General features: G+C 41.4%; 1 protein-coding gene and 1 non-coding gene across 5 annotated transcripts; both read left to right on the top strand.

The window, feature by feature from the left end:
- Positions 1-2,490: 2,490 nt before the first annotated feature.
- On the top strand, positions 2,491-22,382 carry LOC125446491 (bromodomain-containing protein 2-like). Of its 4 annotated transcripts, XM_048520109.1 has the most exons (13): positions 4,427-4,527; positions 8,375-8,519; positions 8,895-9,198; positions 10,460-10,597; positions 10,738-10,873; positions 12,086-12,306; positions 14,152-14,514; positions 16,096-16,224; positions 16,710-16,916; positions 17,387-17,610; positions 18,069-18,379; positions 20,132-20,251; positions 20,769-22,382. In XM_048520109.1, exons 3-13 carry the CDS (start codon positions 8,974-8,976, stop codon positions 20,906-20,908), a joined length of 2,214 nt encoding a protein of 737 aa, XP_048376066.1. In that variant the 5' UTR covers positions 4,427-4,527; positions 8,375-8,519; positions 8,895-8,973; the 3' UTR covers positions 20,909-22,382. The 4 variants fall into 4 exon arrangements, with proteins under 4 accessions (XP_048376065.1, XP_048376067.1, XP_048376066.1 ...); XM_048520108.2 differs by lacking the exons at positions 4,427-4,527; positions 8,375-8,519 and adding an exon at positions 2,491-2,903; XM_048520107.2 differs by lacking the exon at positions 8,375-8,519 and having other exon boundaries at positions 4,433-4,527.
- On the top strand, positions 11,792-11,928 carry LOC125446682 (small nucleolar RNA SNORD10). Its single transcript, XR_007246452.1, has one exon. It is a non-coding gene; the product is annotated as a small nucleolar RNA SNORD10 (small nucleolar RNA).
- Positions 22,383-23,555: the final 1,173 nt, after the last annotated feature.

Here is a 23,555-nt window from a genome sequence, read left to right as displayed (position 1 = left end):
ACCTTTCTCCCCCAAATCTTTCTAACCCTCCGGCCCCAAACCTTAAGTCTGTCCCCCAGTTTATTTATCCCTCCACCAAGAGGATAAGTTTCTTCCTGCAACGCCAAGGGGCAATACTTAGATTGTCTCTATTGGGATGGTCATCGCCTGACACTTGTGTGGTGTAAATAATACTTGCTATCCGTCAGCTCAAACCTGAATATTGCCCAGGAATTGCTGCATTTCAACATAGACTTCTTTGGCATCTGAAGAGTCATGAATGATGCTGATCATTGTGGAAGCACCTTTAAAAATCCCCACTTCTGACTCAGTGATGGAGGGAAGATCATTGATAAAGCAGCTGAAGATGTTTGGACTGAGGACACTACCCTGAGGAACTCCCAAAGAGATGTCCTGGAGCTGAGATGACTGACCTCCAACAACCATGATCATTTTCCTATGTGCTAAGTATGTTTCCAATCAGCAAAGAACTTTCCCCAATTGAATGCTCATTAATTTTTTTTATAGTTTGTAACTATATCTTCATGTATGTGTGTTATAATTACTGTAGTTTAGTGACTATTGTTGTATTTACCATTATTATTTTCTTATTGTGTACATGAGTACATACACTGCTGTTTACTGACTAGATAGTCACTGATATATTTACTGTAGTTTTGGAACAGAATTTCACTGGCACATGTTATATTTGCTGTAGTTCAGCAATTGGATCCTCATCATTCAGGTTTATATTGTCAGCAGTTTAGTGACTTGCTGCTTACATTTGTTATAGTTAATTCACAAAGTCCTCACTATTGTGCTTTATATGTACACTTGTTTAATGATCGAGTTCTCCTGGTGATTTGACATTAGATCATCATGTGTGAACACTATTTTGATGAAAAACAAAGCATTAGACTTGCATTTATGTTGTGGTTTTCACAACTTCCTAATGGCTCAAAGTGCTGTACAATCAATTAAGTCATTTTTCCAAGTGTGGTCATTATTATAATGACAGAAACATGAAGCTAATTTGCAATGAACAAGCTCTTACATTGCTAATTTTATAACAAACAGATAATCTGTCTTTGAGATGTTGATATTTACTGTGGTTCAGTCACTAGATCCTCAACTAGTATAACTAGTGTGGTTTTAGTGACTGAAACCATTCATCATTGTTGTGTTTCTAATAATTTACTGGTTAGACCACGACTGGTGTATTATGTTTACATTAGTGACATCATCTGCACCAGAGAGTTTTACATTTGGTATTATTTATAAATTCCATTCAAAAGCTGAATCATCAGTGATTTGAGAGAGAGATAATGGGAACTGCAGATGCTGGAGAATCCAAGATAACAAAATGTGAGGCTGGATGAACACAGCAGGCCAAGCAGCATCTCAGGAGCACAAAAGCTGACGTTTCGGGCCTAGACACTTCATCAGAGAGGGGGATGGGGTGAGGGTTCTGGAATAAATAGGGAGGGGGAGGCGGACCGAAGATGGAGAGAAAAGAAGATAGGTGGAGAGAGTATAGATGGGGAGGTAGGGAGGGGATAGGTCAGTCCAGGGAAGACGGACAGGTCAAGGAGGTGGGATGAGGTTAGTAGGTAGGAGATCCCCCCTCCTTGACCTGTACCCTCTATTGTCGGACTTGCATACCCTGGAAAAAAAACCTTGGTTATTCCCTCATATCCATGCCCTTCATGACTTTATAAGCCTCTATAATATCAAATTGTCTACTCTTCCTTTAGTATGTTATGATCGAATGGTATCTACCCTCAACCACTAGTAAGTTTCAAAATCACTTTTGCACGATGACTAACAGCAAATTTGATGCCTCGGATACATGTATAGGTGACATAGCCCACGTTACTGAACATTGTCGGTTTCCATGTCTTAATATTGCAAAGGAGCAGTCCTAAGATGCAGAAGAACTGGGCCGAGTAGAATCCCTCCGCATTTTCCGACAGCTTCTGGTTGTAGAAACATTCATGGATTGTATCCTAATTTCTGTTGTCCAGGGATCCAGGACTGCTTTTAACAGTATTCCTTTCATGCGTATTAACGATTGTTTAAAATTCTACATTTTCAGGTGGTTTAGATGCACCAGCCTATCTGACTGCGGACTTGCTCAACCTTGTGTTGCCGTGTCAGATATTTCTGGGCAAATACTCTCGTTACTGAAGTGGTGAGGAGGCCTTTTGTCTGTCGCATGCGCCCTTAAAGAAACCTTAAGGAAAGGGTTGCGGAGGGGAGGTTAAAAAAAAATTACACTTAGCTCTGCAATGCATCTGACAAATGTGTCATTTGGGATTTTGAATTACAAATTGGGGAACGGGAGAGGGAGAACTTCATTCAGCCTGAAGATCAATAGAAGAAACAAAGGTGGCAAGAATAGCCAGGGACTTGGCAATAAAATAAAGGAGGTGGAAGGTGGGGTGAGAAATAAGGGCGAAAGCGCACGCGCACGACGAAGCCTGGTTCCCATCCTCCACTCTGCACATGCGCGGTCCGCTCTCCACCAGGACCACGCCGACGTTAACCCGAAGCCGCCATCACAGTTGAGACACCCGAGAGGGTTAAAGAACACGCAAGGGGGGCCTGCCGCGGACTTGGTACTCACGGGAGTCGATGCACCGCGGCGCTAATGCTGCAATTCGAGGGAGGAAGGCTGAAAAGCAGTGGCCGGCAGGAGAGAAAAATCCATTTGAAAGCCGGCGGCACGTCACGTGATCGCGGGGCGTCCAATGGGCGGACGCCCGCGGGGCGAGCGCTGACGTAGCCGGAGATTTTCTTTGTTAACATTTGGTGGAAAATGGAGGGCAAAAGGCAGTTAAAAGCGGGCGGCCGGAGCCGAGCTCGACGCAGGGGACGGAAGAGGAGGCGGCCGAGGCCAGGGGAGATCGGTTACCGGGCGAAAGGTGAGAAATGGGCTCGATTTTGGGGCAAGTTGTCGGCGAGGGGAGGCTGCAGGGTCATGTGACTGTCTACAGCCAATTAGCCGTCGAGCTGCTGGAGCGGCAGCCGTTAGGAAATGGAAGGTGAAGGAAAATTTCAAATTCAGTTCTAAATTCCTCAAATCTTAACGGAATTCAACGGCGAAAATAATAATACACACATCACCGTCCCTTGGAAAAAGTCATGCTTGGGGAGGGGGGATTGGCAATGAAAAAGCCTTTTCTGCCTGCTATGCTAGTAGGCGGACTTTCTGTAACACGAAAATGGAGGACAAAAGCCACTTAGGTTAAAAAGTGGTCAAGTTCCTTTTTGAAATGGGGAAAGTATTGCAATTTTTAAAAAGCAAACAAATTGTTCAGGTTTTCTTCAGTTGTCTGGCTCGGGAAGGGATTGACAAAGCGAAGTAGAATCGAAGATTGGGGTGTTTACATTAAAAATGTTTTCTCCAACTTCAGCACACCTACTCCCTGAATTTTTGGGTGGTGTTGAGTTGACTTGGTTTGGCGTGCTGGTTGAATTGGGAGTTGTCATTTGGACAGTGGCGGGGGGGGGGGGGGGGGAAGAGAGGAGGTTTAACTGTTCCATAACTAGCTGTATCATCCCCCTTCTTTCTCCTCCCCCCCCCCCCCCAAACACACACACGCGGCGTCTGGCCGATTCCCTTTTCTCTGAAAAGTGAGGGAGCTCTAGGATGAGGTAGCTGCATGAGAGGGAGGGCTTAGGCTGTTTGCGACACACTGTTTCCTTCTCTCTCCAATGACAGTTCTGTTGCCGTGCCGTTCAGTTTTTTTTTCGCTGTGTAATGTTCCCAAAGATGGCGGCGAGCCCTTGTGCTGTTTATTGCCCTCGAGGCCTGGCCTAACCATTGACTGGCGCTACCCTGCATTCCTACCCCTTTTAACCGCCTTCTGTAGGGTTGTGTGGACGTGTAAGGGGATGTTTAATCCCGTTTCACGGTAGAATTAGTTTCCCCCGATTCTTTGCGGGGGGAAGAAGGGACAAGGCAGTACAGTGAATAGGGTGGGTGGGGAAGGAGTGGGGGAGGGGACCGGACACGCCATGTTAAACTGACCAGGGGAGATACCGCCATCCCCTTACGCTAAGTGTTGAGTTGCCTTGGTGGGCATCGTATGAACACTCGGCAGGCTGGATTTGTACCCCGGGTGCCGTGTTTCTGCCACCACCACCACACCCCCCGAGATTTAATGTCTGTACGTCCCCTCCCTGTTGTGTAATGGCTGACTTGTCCTTTCTTTCCCCCTCGGCTGAGCGCCGCCACCGGCCCAGCCGCGTGACTCGGCGGCACCGTCCAATCGCAACGCGATCGGCCGCAGGGCCCGCACTCACGTGTTATCGTTCGGCCAATGGTGGGCGGCGGCGTGTGATGGGCGGGCGGGCCGCCCGTCGGAGCCGGCCAATCGGCAGTGGCTGCCGTGTGGTGGGCGGTATAAAAGGGCGGGCTCGCAGCGTCGCGGCGCCATTTGCTTTTGCCGAAACCGGAGAGGGAGAGACGCGGGGGAGAGAACCGAGTGGACGCGCAATCAGGCGGCATCTGATGGAAACGGCCACTCATCCGGGGCTCGACAGGTACGGCAGAGCGGTGCAGGACCTCGGCCGTGTAACGGAAGCAGTATTGAAGAGAATTGCAAGGGAAAGCAGGCAGAAAATCCTGGAGGCGGAGAGTGAGAGTGTTCCCAGGGAGCAAGAGCAGGCCCGGCAGCCGGGGCCGCCATTTTCTGCCATTCACAAACAGTATACATACAGTACACATCCGGGCTGGGATGCAGGGAAGAGGGGTCACGACCGGGAGGGGTAGGGAGCGATCCTCAAATTAATAAATAATGAATATTTAACAAAACTATTTAGGCTCATCCGTCCCCAAATTTCTTATGCTCCTTTTTTTTGCATCTGTGGATTTTCATTTATTTTTAGTGACAATTCCAAATTTTTTGTCTGTACTTAGCAATGCCGCTGGTATTATTCCTACATTGAAGATGCCTCAACTACGAGTTAGGATCTGCAAAGCTCGGATTTTTTTTCCGCGTTTAAGTTCAGTGATCTCTATGAACTGCAGGGAATCTGTCATCGTCATATATTTGCCCATCTCCAACTATAATGTCGGAATACTAATGATATTTATTTTGGGGAAGGGCCCTACCTGTACAAACAGAACAAAGGGAATCGCGTTAAATGTTAATTGTAACATCAACCTTTTAGGACCTCTTTATTCCTCGACATGGATGTAACAAATTAGATTCTAATAACTGGGAAAGTAATTTAATCTCCAGGGCAGCTCAACATGATGCATTTTTGTCACAAATGCACGTGGTTCAAGCACACCACTTAAGTCTAAAGCAAGGTGAATCTTTCATAGTGTGCTGTATTACCTCAATATTCAGTTATTTGCATTGTACTAATTCTCTACCTCTTAATTAAAAGTTACCAAACTGGCTTGTTGAGCTGTTTCATTTTCTTTTAAATTTCAGTACTCTTTATGATCTCATACATGTATTTGTGCATCTTATTTAATCTTCTGCTACAGTGCAGATTAGTTTCACAAAGCAGGCTTTTATTAGATAATCAAAACAATTGGAAGTGTTTTTGAGGAAAAGAGGGAGGGGCTCCAGGACAAAGTAGCCATGTGGAAACATATCTGATGTCACTTGCAGCAAAGTGGGCGTGTGTAGCCGAATATTTAGATGAAGTTGTCATGGTGCCCTCTTGCCTGCATCTTAACTATGTGCTGTGTTTGTTCAGTATTGTACATTTTTTTTGTGGTTTAAAATTGTAGGTAAGCAAGTAATTAGCCTACTCCCTTACTATATTTTTAAGCAAACTTCTGACTCTATCTTTGCTGCTAGAAGTGTGAGGAATAGGTAGCCACCAACCTCTTTTGGAAAGATCTTTCTTTATCTTCCCTCTAATCTGTTCTTCAGTCCTTTTTAAAGTAACTTTTTACTTTTGACCCACAAATGCCAAAAGCAAACAGTATAGTTTGGTTTGATGTGTGTATTTCATCCTACCAAGTTACGGGCCTGGTAATTCACACTGAAGTTAGCGTTGTGGGGAAACACTTTTAATTCATTTTTAAATTCCTGACATGCGGCCTCCATTCTCTGCTTTTTGTTTTCTAAGTTATTCTAATGCCTATAACACTTCATAACTTTAATTGCACTCTGTTCGGTTGAAAACTTGAAGGGGCATATGGTTTATTAATTTGTTTGTCCATTATTGAATGTTTAATTGTTTGTTCCCAGGTCAACCTCAGTGACAGTATTGTAATTCTATTTTTAATTTACTTCAGTAAACGCTATAGATTAGCCCAAGCAACTCTGTAGGTGTGGCAGCATCTGTGGGGAGAGGCAAACAGACTTAATGTTTTGAGTTGATTTCACTTTTTTTTTTGGAAATCTAATTCATTGAAGAATCATTGGCTTTTGAGCATTAACTTTGTTTCTTCTTTCACTGATTGTCAGACTTGCTGAGTTTTTTTGTTTTTACTTCAGCTTTCCAACACTTGTAGTATTTTACTTTTTTGTTTTTCTTTTCTAAGACATGTGCTGCTTGGACTAAATGACTGGTGATTATTGTGTGTTTCTGTCAAATCTTTTCTTGTGCTGGTAGGAGCAGTTGATGCACAGTTGATATATTGTTTTTCAAAGTGATTTCAAATACACAGCTTCAGACGTCACTTAAAGTTAAAACCATACACCTCATCAAATGAACCATGCATGGTTTCACAACTGAACAAATGGATGTTAGTTTACATTTTTTTAAAAAAGCGAGGTTTTCATTGAAGGATTTGGTATGGATGGGAATTGCATTTATTTGCGTTGTAACTGTTATCGCCTGACTCAGTATGATCAATCATATTTGCTAAAGTGGCTGCCTTCATTAAAAAGAAATGAAATTTGCAAGTGGTTCTTTACGTTTTCTTCTGATGGAGTCTTGCTATTCCATTGGCTGCTAAAACTGCTGAGGAATAAGATGCAATGTAAGACTCCGGTCATTGTTGTGGTTTGCATCCTAGGTGATTTCTAGAGCAAACTGCAGAAAACATGATGCACCCTTCACTAGAAGGGAAGGTTGTTGTAATAACGAGAGTAGAAAATGGCTTTATTTGACATGCAAAACCTTAGATGGGCTAGTTTAAAATACCAGTGACTTTATGGATTGTACTAGCCAGTGGCTGCATCAGTTTAGAGACTTGTCAGTGACCGATAAAACAATATTCCCAGCACTAAGCAAGTGAAGTTTCTCTCTCTGTAGAACTTCTTAGTTTGTTAAAAAGTTAATGTTTCATATATTTGTACTACAGTATATTCAGGCTGCTTTTATAACTATTGGATACTGGCTACAACTAACCTTTACAGTTCTCCTGACTGCCGCAGGTAGCTGCCTTGTGTTGAGAAGATGAACTATTGACCATTTCCTGATCCTAGAACACCCATTTAGAATTGTTTACTTGCTGATTTTGTTAGCAGGTAGTGACTCGATAATCCTAGAAGTTTTTCACTGCACTGCACCTCACTGTTGGTGTATCAAAGTTGGAACTGTTCACTTCAGAATACCACAGTTTACACTGAGTTATTGTGCTGTTCATTCAGGCTACAATTTTTTTGCTTTGGAATTGAGCTTTTAAAAATGGATGGAATCCAATTTTCTTTCTAACTCCATTCCGATGTGTTTTTAGCATGGAATATTTTGACTGCAGCAATGAGTCATCCTTGCATTATTATAAGGTATTGATCAGTTTTATGAAAAGCTCTCAGGAATTATTTTCCCTCTGTTCCTGCATTGAAAAGACTGATCTTGTTTTAAAATTAAAAATTCCAAATTGTTAATCCCTTAAGTTATTCAAAAGACACCTTTCTTTTTGGAACCAAGAACATAGTGTTAATCAGATTGTCAAAATGTGCAACTGTTGTTGTGTTTTGTAGGGTATTTATATTTTGAGTAATTTGGCAAACAACCCTTAATGGAGTTTGGTTAATGTTGGAACCTGTTGACAATGTTGGAGCAGGAAATAACCTGTCACAGATATGGAGGAAAGAAAAGAGGGCTTTTTCTTTTGGAGTGCTTCGTTCCCTATCAAGGGCACTGTTTTGAGTAACTGAGTTGAGGCCATGTTAACTTTGGATTGTGCGTAAGTAACACAGTTGAGCTGAAGTTCTTCAGTGTAGAAGTTCCATTTTCATTGGGATTCATTGGAGTCTTGAGTTGCCAGTTTCCCTGTGGATTTGAGGATGCCTGATGGCCTGGTTCCTATAAGTCATGTCCTCAGATTTTCTTCCACTAATTTTTATTTCAGGTGGTCATCGTAGTCCTTTTTGGATTACGGAGTACTGTCACGTACTTGATGATTTCAAAAGTAACAAATTAAAATTCTGTTTTCAAAAAGGTGTTTGAACATTATTTTTTTTGTTTCTTATAGCAAAATTTCCCATGATGAACTTAGAATTATCAGGACTGAACAGTACTGACGGCAGAGAAGACGATCTACAGCCAGGCCCTTAATGTAGTTGCCTCTCTGTAGTGATCCTCAGAAAATCAAGCAACTGTTAGCCTGATTCCTAGTGGTTGGTATTTTTTTTTATTTTATTTTATTTTTTTTTGCACCAGTACAACTCAGTCAGGTTGGAGAAGTAGTTGCCATCAGGCAGATAGTTGTAACTCTCTGGGGATGAATGCTTAGGATTCATTATGGTACTGGGTTTTTGTAGTTCTGGTCCACCCAGCATTAAGTATCCTGGTGCAATGTGCAGTGTAGATGTGGCATTTTAAGCATGATGGGAAGGAGGGATAGTCTGGTTTGAACCTTTACAGAATTAAGTAAACCTTGGAGAGTCTGGCTGAGTAGATACAATTCATGTGATTTCATAAAGATGTTAAAACTGCATTTCTGTGTTTAATGCAGTGAATATTGAGCTGTTTTCCTCCTTTCTTTGTTGAAGGTTGCAGGGGGACGCTGGTAATGGGATAACTGGGCTGCCTGCTGATCCAGGGTCTGGGAAGCGCATCCGCAAACCATCTATGTTGTATGAAGATTTTGAGAGTCCCACAATGTCTACTTCAATTCATTCTCAGAACAACTTTGTAATTAGTCCTCCTCCACCTGAGGTGTCCAACCCTAAGAAACCTGGCCGAGTGACTAACCAGGTTCAGTATATGCAGAAAGTGCTGATGAAAGCTCTTTGGAAGCACCAGTTTGCATGGCCATTCTATCAACCAGTGGATGCAGTGAAACTCAGTCTCCCGGTGAGTGCAGATACCTAGAGGCAAGTTATGACTTGCCTAAGTTTTGTGGTATCAATTGCTATCTAAAGCATTAATGTATTCTGACTGCTTTAAGATTGGCTAGGGACTTGTGCGCGCTGCACTTGAGTATAGGGAAAGAAGTAACAATGGAAAAATTCTTGAAACCTTACTTTTAAACTAAGCTGTCACAGAGACAGGAGGAGCTGCTGATGGAGAATCTGAGATAACAAGGTGTGGCGCTTGGTCTGCTGTGTTCATCCAGCTCGACACCTTGTTATATCTCAAGCTAGTTTGTTACGATGGGTTAGGCAAATGATTATCCATACTGGGTATGTTAAGAGGTTCTTGATACACAAGTTCCAAGCGAGAAGTTAAATTCATGTTAAATATTATCATGTTTATCATAACACTTTTTTTAGTATATAGGATAAAGTATGGTTTTGAAAATTATCTTGTTCAAATTACTGAGGGCAAGGGTTTCCCTGCTTTAATGTGTCGTAAGCTTCATTTCAGTGGTACTTCCTACTGGACAACGAAAGGCCTCCTTGTGTATCTCTATGATCATGAGCATGCCAGATGATTGGCTGCTTTATTGTATTTTCTTTCTAACTAATTTTGATTACAGGGTGATGGAACGTGGTTATCTTTTTTTTAAGCCACTTTTTTTGTGGTATTTCTTTTGGAAACTAGTGAATTGATGGATTATGTTTCATCTGTTCTAATGTTCCAAACTGGCAGTCACTTTTGAGTGTCATTGGCTCCAATTTTGTTTAAGTTTTCCCAACTTCATGTAACTCGTGAGGGCATCCTAAGCAGAAGATTTAATATTTTTGTGTGATCACTTGTAAGAAAAGTCAGTCAATTTACAGCACGCAAATGCCTGCTTGAGGCTAATTGATCTGATGGGGAAGTTGGAAGCACTTATATCCTGATGAGGAAAAGTACCAGGATAACATCCATGTATGCTTGAACGGTACTCCTGAAAATGCAGCACTGTCAAGTTACCTTGAAGTGGCAGCTGTGGTAATGTGCTCGTGCTAGAGTAAGAGGCACTTGAAATAACAGGAATAGTTTGCCTTTCATAAACTTAACTAAGATTTACAAATCGTGATTTGTGTGGTGATGGATTACCATATCTTGTGATTTGGATCGAGCTGCTCATTTGGTTACCAACTTGTCACCTTTTGATCTTGTGCTTGTACAGTAGAATATCTTGACAGCATTTTCTAGAAACACTTTATTAAGTCTTATTCTCTTGCAGGATTACCATAAGATAATCAAGCAGCCGATGGACATGGGCACTATTAAGAAGCGTTTAGAAAACAATTATTACTGGAGTGCCAGTGAGTGCATGCAAGACTTCAACACAATGTTCACTAATTGTTACATTTATAACAAGGTAAACTTGTTTATGTTCATTGGAACTCTGTTAACCCACATGCTCTTTTAACGTACTGATGTTAGTTTAATTATTCTAAAGCATGCTGTGAAGTTTTTGGCAAAATAATTCTCATTGACATAATTATTTGACTTTAACAGCCTACAGATGACATTGTGTTGATGGCTCAGACTCTGGAAAAGCTCTTCCTGCAGAAGGTAGCGCAGATGCCCCAGGAGGAAGTGGAGTTAACACCTGCACCAAAATCCAAGCAGTCAAAAGGTCGTAAAACAGGAGGTATGATTAATACGTTGGATTGGAGGAGTATCACCTTTCTAGTTCTGTGCACAAAATTGACTACTTACAGCAAACTGTCTCCCCACCAAATATCAGTTCTCTCTGACTGTGGTATCTGACAGAACCCCCATGAAGTCTTAGAAATTTGGCAGTGCTTGTGGTCAGAGTATGATTTTTTTTTTAAGTTTGAAAATTGGTTGCCTGGACCTCCTTGCTGTTCCCTATGTGAAGGAACAGCTGAGTGTTAGTTTCCACTTTTAGTACAGTGAAAAATATTTCAACTTCTAACCACTTAAACCCTGGAAGAAATTAACTTTTACTGCAGTTCCGAGAGCTGTAGCGTTTTATTAATAACAGCCAGCATTCTGCCCAAGCTGCTTTCGTACGGGGCCATCTTTTGTCATCCCCACTGTTAAACATCAGCCACTGAAGTGAACTCCTTCGTTACTGCAGGATCAAATCCAGGAATTTATGGACCAACTGGTGCAATGTTCATACCTATAATGGATGGTTTACTACGGTTGAACCCTCCTTGTTCGTCATCTAGTAGGCAGTGATAGGCACCAAATGGTGGTCCTATCAACAAAAACCATGTATGATGAAAGAATTCAAGTTTCCATTATCTGGAATGTTTATGTAATTTAGGGTAGGATCGCTGTCTTCGGGAACTGATTTGTTTGGTTGTCTTTCTCTCCTTTTGGATCAATGATGACTATTTAACAGCGTTGACTACAACAGCGTGTTCATGAAACTTCATTCCTGGTGCATGTAGCTATTGATTTTAAATACCTCAGAATTTTTAAAAATCAGCTTATGGTTTGGACAATGTTAGCTTGTATCTCTCTCAATTTCATGTTTAATCAAGAATAGAAATGTCACTTTGTTAGCGACAATGGAGAATTTTTTTAATGCTGCGCCATTTTATGATGATTCCATGCGTGTCAACTGATCCCAGTGGTTGTCTGGTGGCTGGCACCTTGCTGACGTTTTGTCTGTAAGTAATGTTAGTCACTAGAGATTCTGGGAACATGATCATGCTATTCACTTCTGAAAATGGTTGTTATGGGGATAAGCCTTGGAAGTGTGAAGGTGGAGGCAAGACGAGAGTTATTTCTTTAGAATAAAACTGAAACCTCTCGTATCTAATTTTTATTTGGCTGCTTAGCTGCAGCAAGGTAAAACTCTTCTGTGCTAATGGGTTCTTTTTCACAGGGGTGCCATCAGTCCCAGGTGGAGTGACTGTGTCTCAGGTTCCAATGGTGTCATCTGTGTCTCAACCAACAGCGTACTCTCCTCCGACGCCAGAAGTGCCCACACCTATTCTTGATGTGTCTCAGACGTCTGTCATCTCTGCACCAATTATGCATAAGCCCTCTCATTCGCCCCCTCAATCTGTACTAGCTGTACCACCTCCTTCGCAGCCTGTCACAAAGGTAAGCCAGACTGAGTATGAAAGAACAACTAAAACTATAATCGAGGACTGCTGTAACACCAATTTTTTGAACACAATTTGGGTATCTGTCATGGTTTTCATGTCTAATCACTTGCTTGGAATGAAATTCCGTCTCATAACGAAGTTAAATTATGCCTGTAATTTAAAAACAATGCGCTGGAATCTGATACCACTTGGATATTGAAACAGTTAACGTTCTGAATCCAGTATGATTTTGGAGGCTGTGTCCACTGCTGAGAGCTTAGGTACGAGAAACGTCCTTCCTGAAAGAAGGCAGAGTGATCAGGTTCTGTGTTCCTCTCCCTTAATAAATATGCTAGTAATAGAAACTAGCCACATATGTTGGAAGTGTCATGGCTAGGTGCTGTTCTAGTCTTCCTTCGTGAGTCCCTCAAGGAGGGAGCACTCCAGAGCAGATTACCCACCACTATTAAGAAGCCTTCAGCTGCTGTTGGGGAATGTGAAGGAATCTTTAGTCCAGAGGTAACTAAGTTTCATGATCTGAGTGGCGGGACCGTGGCTGTCGTCTGAGTGAAATAAGGTTTCCAACCTCAGTGGTTCAGTTACTGTGCAGTTCACTATCATGTTTTCATATTGCTGGACCTGACACCATGTTGTATCAGGTTTCTGCACTACTTTGTTTGCTTTTGGCCTGAGAATTTTTCATGTTAGGAGAAAGTAAACTGAAAATAATGGCAATTTAGTGGGCTGATTCTGATAGATTTGAGAGTATACATGTGTAGCATTGGAATGTTGAATAATTAGAGCTTTTAATTTCTCGTTGCAGCGCTTCAAAATAGTCTTGGATGTCTTTCTAGAGTAGTGATCTTAGTCTGTGGATTGTTTCAAGAGAACTGTACTCCTAATATATGCTGAGTGGAAGAACTATTTTGCTGTGGGAATGGGAGAAGACAGGGCTGTAATAGTTGGCAATGGATGAAATAGGTTCAGTGATCAGAGTTTGTGCTGGTATGGGTGCCTGTCATCTACTTGGCTGTAATTGTTTTGTATTTAAACCTGTTTAATTGCTAGAGGAGTAGAATTGTTTTGTTTATTTGGTGTCAGTGTAATTCTTTTCAACATGATTCAAGCAGTGATTTGGCAAGTTTCCAGTTGGTTGGGATAGGTTTTTTCTGCTTCCCAGTGCTCCTCTCCACCCAAAAAGCTGGGTGTTATAGTGTTGTTCCATTGTTAAATATGACTGGCGATAGTTTGAACCATTTTCTAACACTAGGTTAATCTGTCCTAATTAGTAATGTTGCCGTAGACCTAACAGGCCTTGGGGCTGCTTTCTCACTAGAAACAAATGGTGATAGTTTAACCTGAGGGTCACCATGCTTCAGGTGAAGGATTGGGGGGGGGGGGGGGGGGGATGCTGTGCGTGTGTGCGAAGGTGAGTCTTTCATGGTACCCCCGTGTGGAAATTGACCCCATGCTGTTGGCACAACGATTCAACTATCTAGCCAAGTGAGCTAGTTTAGTCTATTGTAAGGTTGTTTAAAGCTTAGTAATGTAATAGAAATCCTGTGAAGTATGTTCAGGGTCTCTTAACATTCTTGAAACTGCTAGGATGTGATCACTAAAGTATGTGGTGTATTGAAACATTGCCCAACAGGATAAACTTTGTAACCATTTGCCTGCAGTTTCCAGACTGGTACTTTGCAAGATTCCAGGATAAGTTGCTGTAACTCTCTTCTCTCCACTGCGTGCACCCCCCCGCCCCACGCATGCGCGAAACCAGCAGTCGGATGATAGGACACCTTCCTGTGGGGGGTCATGGGAGTTGATGATGTGATTTGTAGTAATGCCTTTTTACCTTTTACAGAAGAAAGGAGTAAAAAGGAAAGCAGATACAACAACCCCAACCACTTCCGTTGTTACGACAAGTGGAGAATCATCCCCATCAGTAGCAGAAAGCAAGGCTGCAAAGATTCCAGTCAGACGGGAAAGTGGCAGACCCATCAAACCACCAAAAAAAGACTTACCAGACTCTCAGCAACACCAGAGTTCAAAGAAAGGCAAACTAAGTGAGCAATTGAAGTACTGTAATGGTATCTTGAAAGAGCTGCTGTCAAAAAAGCATGCAGCATATGCCTGGCCCTTTTATAAACCAGTGGACGCCAAAGCTCTTGGGCTTCATGACTACCATGACATAATCAAGCATCCGATGGACCTGAGCACTATCAAAGTATGTCGCATCCAAGCAGCACATTGTCTTAACGTCATATCGTTTGTACCTGGATACAGTGAAACCTGTACGTTAAACTGACTCCTGTCTTCATGGTGCTCTTTCCCAGCCAAAGGCTTTACTCATTGAATTAAATGTCTAGCTCCTGGAGTGAGCAGCTGCCTGTCTGTGAGGTTACATTTGCTGCTCATTAAAATAAGAAACTAGCAGTTTAAGTGAATGGAACTTGCACCTGGATTAATCGACGCTTAACCCTGACTCCAAAGTAGTCAGGCTTCCAATTGCTGGGTTGAGCTGTGATACTTCCCAGGATTTAAATGCTGTCTTGTCTTTTTCCCCTCAGTCTTAATGGTGACCGCTAAATGCAGGTTTCACTGTACCATATAGCTGAACCCTTCCCATAGCTACCTCAGTAAATGTGGAAATGAGAAATTGTATGCTGTACACCTAATGTCTAAGTTGATTTGGGGTGAGGGAATATGCACATTTGCTTGCTCTGTAAGCATTTTCAATGACTTGGACAGATACAGTGAAACACTTCAAGTACCTATCATCATATTTTACTGCTTTTTGACATTGTAGTGTTCCCCAACTGAATGAATACTAACTTCACTCACAGGATTTGAAGAATTCTTAGTCTGTTATGCCATAAATCATAGCTGTGGGTGATTAATATATTCTTAGTGCTCTGATGAAACGATTGCATATTATTTTCAAAATCCAAAAGTTGCTGAATTCTTAAACTTTTAGTGGCTGAACAGAAGTTTGAATCTCTTTGAAATGTAAAAACAAATTGCTGTTATAACAAACTGCTCAATTACTAGTTAGAAACCATACAGAAAATTGGCATGTGTTAGGACAGATATTTCTTTGTCCCCAGTATCCTGTGTTGTTCCATGCCCCTGAATGGACTGGGTTTGAGGGGCCACTTGTTGGCCGAGTTTTGCTGTTGGCCTTGTTTTAGGCCTTTGCATGTTGAACTGTATTTGAAGGTTGCTCATGTTTTGGGGCCATTTCACTTCCTGGTGTTGATGGCAAGTGATGTAGCTGGCAGGATTTTGCCTCTGTTCTTCCACTACTACTGTAAAGTGCTTCAGTATTACTGATGGTTGCCTGATCCTCAAAAGTTAAATTGGTTGTTTCTAGCACTTTACTGACTTGGGACTTTTTGATTAAAATCTGGCTAATCAGGATGTTGAGTATCCTGTCACTAAAATTCACTTGCTGTCATCAAAATGGTATTCACAGCAAATGAATGTAATTATGGGAAGATGTGCAATGTATTATCTGCATGTTAGCATTTTTTCTACATGGCTAGGTGCTGTACTTGATATTTTTAGCAATTCTTTTTCAGCACAGTGATTTGTCAGCATTAGTGAATTGCCTTTGAAGTGCTTAATGCATCTTCTATTAAGAACATATCTAACTTAACCATTTTGAAAAATTGGTGGTTAGGTTTGATGGAATGCAATGAGAAATCTCTAGTTGGGTTGTTTTGACAGACCATTCACTGTTAAAAATGGAACCTTTTGATTATAGTGCAGCTTATTAAATGATCTGTATTTATTCCCCTCACTTCAGAGAAAGATGGATGAACGGGAATATCAGGATGCACAAGAATTTGCAGCTGATGTAAGGTTAATGTTCTCAAATTGTTACAAGTATAACCCACCAGACCATGATGTGGTTGCCATGGCGAGGAAGCTGCAGGTAATTTCAGTTTGGTGCTTTTGAGGGAACTTAACTTTGTTTGGAGAATTGATACCTATAACTTTGCATTGGAGTGGAGTTCCCCAAACCTTTTTAAAGCGTTTATTTTGTTGTAACTACTAATGGTTCCCAACCTTTTTAGCTGAATAACTAATGGTTTTAAATATCCATAGCAGCCGTGTTTATTCACTCATTGCAGTTGGTAGAATCTAAATGCCATCTAATTACAACCTTATCTGAATGTGAACTGTGACTTTTAAATCTTACATGATCTTGCCACTGTATACTTACAAATAAAAATTTTTCTGATCTAACTTCTGTGTTTTCATTGGACACCCAAATTGCATCCCTCTGTTTATGCCTTGGTTTCAATTAGATGTCTGTACCCTTGTGATGTTTTCAGCTTTTGCATATTCACTATAGGAATATAATGTCCTTACAGTGGTGCATTTGCTTTATGCTTAAAAACCCCTTTCTTTTTTCAGGATGTGTTTGAATTCCGTTTTGCCAAGATGCCAGATGAGCCTATGGAATTCACACCACCACCTGCACCAACTCCACTTCCTCCTGTTGTGTCCAAATCATCATCTGATTCTTCTAGTAACAGCAGCAGTGAGAGCTCGTCTGACACGGAGACCTCCGATGATTCAGAAGAAGAACGAGCTAATCGGCTCGCTGAACTACAGGAACAGGTGATCAGAAATGCTAGTGATCTTAAATTTACAGCCAACATTTAAAGTCCTTTTGTTGTGGGAGATGCCATGCTTGCAAGGTGGATCAGGTGGTTGTCTGCATGTTTCTTCTCGCCCGTGCTCTAACAGCTAACTACAAGAATGAACACACAAATGGAAAGGTGAAATTCAAAAGATGTGTGTGTCACCTGAACTACATGAACCAAAATGAAGATTTAGTTTTGAGTTCATGTTTTGCATGTCCTTCTCATTCCCTGGGTTATGGCTTCATTCTCTGACTGATGTATGATTGCTCAGTATTAAAGAGTAACTTAACACTCGGAAAGATCAGAATTTTTAACACATGTACAACAATGTCTACACATGTATAGATCCATAGCTGGTAATTACAGCAGACGAGGTGTGCAAATGCAGTGCATGTCCTGTTAACATGTTTGACCACTTTACGGAATACTGTTTCCTTTTTACAGTTAAGGGCTGTCCATGAGCAGCTTGCTGCCCTCTCACAGGCTCCAATGTCCAAACCAAAGAAAAAGCGGGACAAGAAAGAGAAGAAAGACAAAAAGAGGAGAAAAGATAAGCACAAGGTGAAGGACGAAGATGAAAAGATGTCCAAATCATCCAAATCAAAAGCTGTACCGAAAAAGCAGTCCAAGAAAGCATCTGGAGGCAGCAGTTCAGGGAGCAACAATAAGTAAGTGCATGTGGACTAATTTTAGATGCCTAATGTAGTGGGTTGTTTTTATCCTGCCTCAATATTTCAGAACTGTTAAAGTTAGGAACATTACAAATTTGGATTTGAGCATATGTAAAAGATCTAAATGCTCTGGGGTTGGTCAGTTTGTCTGAACTTTATGCAAAGTACACAGTTTCTGAGACAAATCCAATGCAACCAATGGAAAAATAACCTCCAAGCATTGGCTCAATGATAACTGCACATTTCTTCACTATCAAATCCTGAGGATGGGTAGCCTAATTTTGATGAGCTGTACTTCAGCCAAACATGTCCGGTAACAATAACAGCATTGCTGGGGATAACTCTTCTGCAATCTGCTTTATAGACAAGAAACCAGAAACTGATTTTGTATTTACTTCAGGGTAGAGCCGGGTTAATATTACTATACTTTTATTTATACTATTCACTGTTCATAGGCAGCCCAAGAAGGTGAAACAACCCCCGCCCCCACCTCCACCGCCACCACCTGGCTATGATTCAGAAGAAGAAGATAACTGTCGGCCCATGACATATGATGAAAAGCGACAGTTGAGCTTGGACATTAATAAACTGCCTGGTGACAAGCTAGGCCGTGTGGTGCATATCATCCAATCTCGAGAGCCGTCACTTCGAGACTCCAACCCTGATGAGATTGAGATAGACTTTGAAACTCTAAAGCCATCCACTCTTCGAGAGCTTGAACGCTATGTTATGTCCTGTTTACGGAAGAAACCTCGCAAGCCTTATTGTAAGTATAATATGGGTACCTGTAATGCTATTTTGGGATTTTTAAATTATTCAAAGATGTTTCAGCCATGAAGATGAAACACTTTGTTCTCCTGAGCTACCTGATTTCTGTTTATAATTTTGGAACAGATATGGCAGGGCACAACCTCTTATTCTAGAATGAGTAGTTTTCTACAAAGTAAGCATTTTGCAGACTGACCCATATGCTATGGAGTAGTCGTTGGATGGGAGCTGGTGTAAATTGTGACCAGCATGGTGCTCTGGCTTTGTAGCGTATGATTGTCAACACAGCTTATAGTGTCACACACTGACTGCAGGTTTCATGATTCGAGCCCACACGGAAAATTTCTGACCTAGTGTAGTTTGTGAAGCTCCACAAAGGCACTGTTCCTCAACAATGGCTGAGCCCTGAATATCACTGCTAAAGAAGTATTTGCAAATATCTTTAGCCAGAATACTGTATTCTACTGAAGAGTAGAGATGCTTGTCTCCAAACAGTGCATTTCAACCTTGCTGATATTGAGTGCTGAAGGTATTCTACACTAGAGCTTTAGGCCATGACATTGTTCCAGCAATAATACTGAAAGTGTATTCCAGAACTAGACACGGCCCTAGCCAAGCTGCTTCAGCATAATTCCAGCACATAATTGATGGTGGTAAATGCTCTAAGTATCCACATCTTCACATTCAGGAAGGCAGTAGTTGCTAAGAAATAACAACATGATTGCTGGTGTTCAGCCCTGTTTCCTATTTGGGAACCACAAGATCTGATCTCCCTGTAGAACGTTCTGTAGAACTCTTGGTTTTTACAGATGCAGTCAGACCTGCTGAGCTTTTCCAGCAACTTTTGTTTTTGTTCCTGCTGTTCAAGCTCTGGCTGCAAGAGGGTGGTTGAGATTCTGACTCATCTCAACTCCCCAGTACCTGCCTTCTGTCATGAGGCATAAGTTATGATTGAATAATCTGCATTTAGCCTTGATGGATACTGCTGTAACACTTGGACTTGATACCAATCAGGACAAAGCTCAATTAGCACCTCATTCACCATAAATGTACAGTGGCAACAGTGTGCCTCCTGCAGGCACTTCTCATAGCACCTTCAAGACTAGCAACCTATACTTCAGTCACTCAATGGCAGAAAGTGCGTGGAAACACCAACTGCTAATTTTGTTCCCCAAACCGTACATCATCCAAACTTGAAAAAACATCAAGTTTAGTCATGATTCTGTAACTCCTTAAGTGTTACCTGTTCCTACACCAAAAAAAAACAGATTTCAAGAACAGAGTTTACTGTTGCCTTATCTGAGCTGATTTATTGAATACTGGCCAAGCTAGATGCCCTTATCCACATGTTTTTAAAAAAAAAACTTTGGAGATTTGACAATTGAAACTGTTCATTCATTTGCATAGTCTTGAAGGCCCATCTTGGAGTTGGCCAATGCAGCCTCTCGCCTCAGCACCTATTTTAGTTGCAGTAATTCCATAGCCGCCTCTAAATTCAAAGATTATGAATCGGGTGCATTTTAAAAAGTTGAAAATGTATCTGGATGACAGCATTGGAATGAGAGCAATTTGGTGAACCCTGTAGTGAGTGCGTGGACCAGTTGTGTAAAATGGTTAAGCTGTGATTTGAAAAGCATTGATTCCAAAATGTAAAGCTGAGTCACTTTTCATTTCCTGTTCTTTTTAGCACACCCAGTCTGTTGGTTGTTTAGCAAAATACCTTTTAATTGCTGTTGCCTTGTTCTCCCAGCCAAGAAACAAGCAGGGAAGACCAAGGAAGAATTAGCTCTGGAGAAGAAGAAAGAGTTAGAAAAAAGGCTACAGGATGTGAGCGGACAACTGAATCCCACTAAAAAACCTCCCAAAAAAGGTATTGTTCATAGCTAATGCCTGGTGTTAACAATTTGTTACGAAAGGATAAGTTCAGTACTGAGATACACGATCCAATTGGATTTTGCCTTTGATTATACACTGGATCTTGTCTGATCTTGTTCCTTTTGAATGTCTTTTCATTTTGTGTATTTATCTGGACTCAGATTTTTGAGTCTAATCTGTTTCTGATCCACAATCTGGGGTTAACTGCCAGATGAAGAGCAGGCTGCAGGGGACATAATCTCTTCCAAGTTTGATCTGGTTTAAATTGACCCAGAGCCACATACTAAAATACCATCTCAAGTAATCTCTTACTCACTCTTTAGGTGAGAGCAGCAAACTGACTGATCAAAAAGATTCTTTGGGAGGAATGAGTTAGTTGATGCAGATTGCTGAGGATGGTGTTCGGAAGAGAACAATAATGCAGAATAGATTTTACCCCGTGCAGTTCAAGGGATTTAAATAAGTGAGTCAGAATCACTGCTTTATTAATGTTGTTTTTCTCTTTTCTGCAGCAACTGAGAAGCCAGATCCAGTTCAGCCAGTAGGCCCTTCACGCCTCAGCGCCAGCAGCAGCAGTTCTTCAGGATCTGACACTAGTAGCACTTCCAGTGGATCAAGTTCATCAGACACAAGTGATTCTGACTCGGGTTAGAATTGGCAAATGCATTGGCATGTTTCTGGCAGGGGGAAATTTGGTGTAGGATTGGTTCGAACTAATCTGCAGGGTCGGACGAAGTATGAACCAGACTGTTGGGAGATGGCCTGTCCCCGTTGCCCGCCGTTACTGCAGTGTACATGGTTTGATGTGATTTGGTTTTATATTTAAAAAAAACTACACAAGCGACGCATCGCAAGGACAGACATGGTAGAGGATTGCACCACTCCCTTACATATCAGCTAGATCTCTTAACTCGTCTGTCCCAAAACGCCCTGTGCAAGGCCAGACCGGGGCCAAGGGGTATTCGAGGCTGAGGATTGGTTCCTTCTGGTTCTCAGTAGTGGAATGCAACTCAAAGTCAGTACTGAAGAGAGACTGCAGCCTCTAAACTCAGCACCCTTCTCTTTGCATAAAATCATGTGCAGGATCCAATGTGGTAATTGTAGAGGGATAAGCAGCTTTGATCCCATGTGTAGAGTTGCAGTAAGCAGTCTTATTTTTGTTTTGGAAGTCTTTTTTTTTCCCCCAGTTTGAAAGTATTTTAAGCTGTTGGTCTCTGAACTGTCACTCTAAAACCCATGTTTATTAGTAATGTTCAGTGGAAGTACTGCTTTTCTTTACACACTTTTGTTCAGTTACATCTTGAAGATGGTTCATAAGGATTGTGCTCCATCTCGAGTGTTCAGCCGCTGTCCAGAGGCCACTGGCTCCTCTTGCTGAGTTTACTGATCCTGGTTAGCATGGCAATTTGAGAAGCATTTTGAAAAGGCATTAATCTGGCTGAACATGAGCAGATATGCTGAGTGCTGCCCGATGTTTTATTTTTCCAATACATCCGATACTTGAATGCAGAGCAGTAATGCTGTAACCATGGTAGTATTGGTCAGTGCACAGTCTGTAAGCAACTGCTTGATGTGCCTACCTTATGTCTCCTCCCTTTTTTGGTTTGGACTAGGCTGATTGGATAGTCTTAGACTATCCTTCAATTGGTGCCCTGTCTTATTCAGTTGCACGATTTGGCTTGGAGCAACGGATTGTTTTTAATGTGTACAGTTTAGTTGTAGTCTTCATTTCTGCAGAGGTTACAGGAAAAGCTGACAGCTGAATTTAATCTTTTTTTCATCCAGTTATCTGGTGTTTTATTTATTTTGTTACAAAATAATTATGTTTTATATTGTAAAGACTGAACCAATGTGCCTGTTGATGCAGGTCACAAGAGAGTGTAGAGTGAGATTTTAACAAGTATTGTATATACGAAGATGCACAATTGAGACGCATGTTTCTTAATGTAAAGGTGATTTTATTTTTATCTTAATCTGTAAAGTTTTTTTCTACAGTCCGTTCCTCCGTTTTTTTGTTATTTGTAGATTTGACCTCATGTAGCAGTTAACAACTTGTATGTGACAATGTGTATTTGTTAAACTTTTAGTTCTCAAACCTGTACAGTAAAAGTGTTCTTTAAAACTAATTTGTTAAAGTTTTTTTGGGCCTGTTTGTTAGGAATGGAGAATTGAAGATCTGAATCTGTACTATTGAGTGGGAGGATGAAATATGAAATTTTTAATACTATGTAACATTAGCAGAAGTAGGCAATTTGGCCCACTTGAGTCTACTCTGCTGTTCTGTGGAATTCATGGTTGGTAATCCCCGACTCACTTGACTTTTTCTCCCAACTCTCTTGATTACCTTTATTGTTTTGTTTTCTTTTTAAGGCTTGAGATCAGCCTCAATGCAGGAGAATTTCACATTTTAATTCACACAAGAAATTCCTCCAGTCATTGAGTCAGTCTCTACACATAGAGGCCATTTGGCCCATGAGCTCTGCACTAACCCTTCAAACAGCATCCAGCCTGTGACACTATCCCCATAATCCCACACTTAGCATTGCTAATCTGCCTATCCTGTACACCCCTGGACACAGTGCAGCAATTTAGCATGGCCAGTCCACCTAACCTGCACATCTTTGGACTGTGGGAGGAAACTGAAGCATCCAGCAGAAATCCGCCCAGACACTGGAAGAATTGCCAACTCTACAAGATCTTTTCTGTCTACCCTGTCAAGCCCACCATGAATCTTTTTTTTTGTATTTTTCAATAAGGTTACCTTCCTTTCTTCCAAACTCAAACTAAACCTGTTCAACCTCTCTTCTAAAAGTCTCTGCATTCTCTGGGTCAACCTAATGAATATTGTCTGGACTGTTTCTAAAGTCTGTTTCCTTTTTCTATAATTCCTTTTAAATGAGGGGACCAGAATACAAGTATTGAGGTGTGGTCTGACCTATAGCCTTCTATGGCTTTAGTGCAACTTATGTATCTTTGTTGCGATTTTTTTTTGCGCTTGTTAATTCCCTCTGCAGACTCTGCCATCAGCACTCCTATTTCTGCCTTTTTTTTCGTCATGTAATAACATTCACTTCCCTCATTCAAGTCGCCCTGGCAGAAAAGGTTTACATTTTCTGGAGCAGGTAAGGTTTGAACCCAGGCCATCTGGTTCAGATATAGGGCCATGAGTCCTCCATGTTGATTTACTGTAAATAATTGTGGCACTTTTAATTGAGTTGCTGTCCTAAAAAATGCTTCCTTTATGCCAGCATCTGTTGTTAATTGCCTAGTCCCCTCCATGTTCATATTATCCCAACATG

This window comes from Stegostoma tigrinum, chromosome 34, assembly GCF_030684315.1.
Source record: "Stegostoma tigrinum isolate sSteTig4 chromosome 34, sSteTig4.hap1, whole genome shotgun sequence".
Classification (NCBI taxonomy): domain Eukaryota; kingdom Metazoa; phylum Chordata; class Chondrichthyes; order Orectolobiformes; family Stegostomatidae; genus Stegostoma; species Stegostoma tigrinum.
This window is presented reverse-complemented; position numbering and strand designations above follow the sequence as displayed.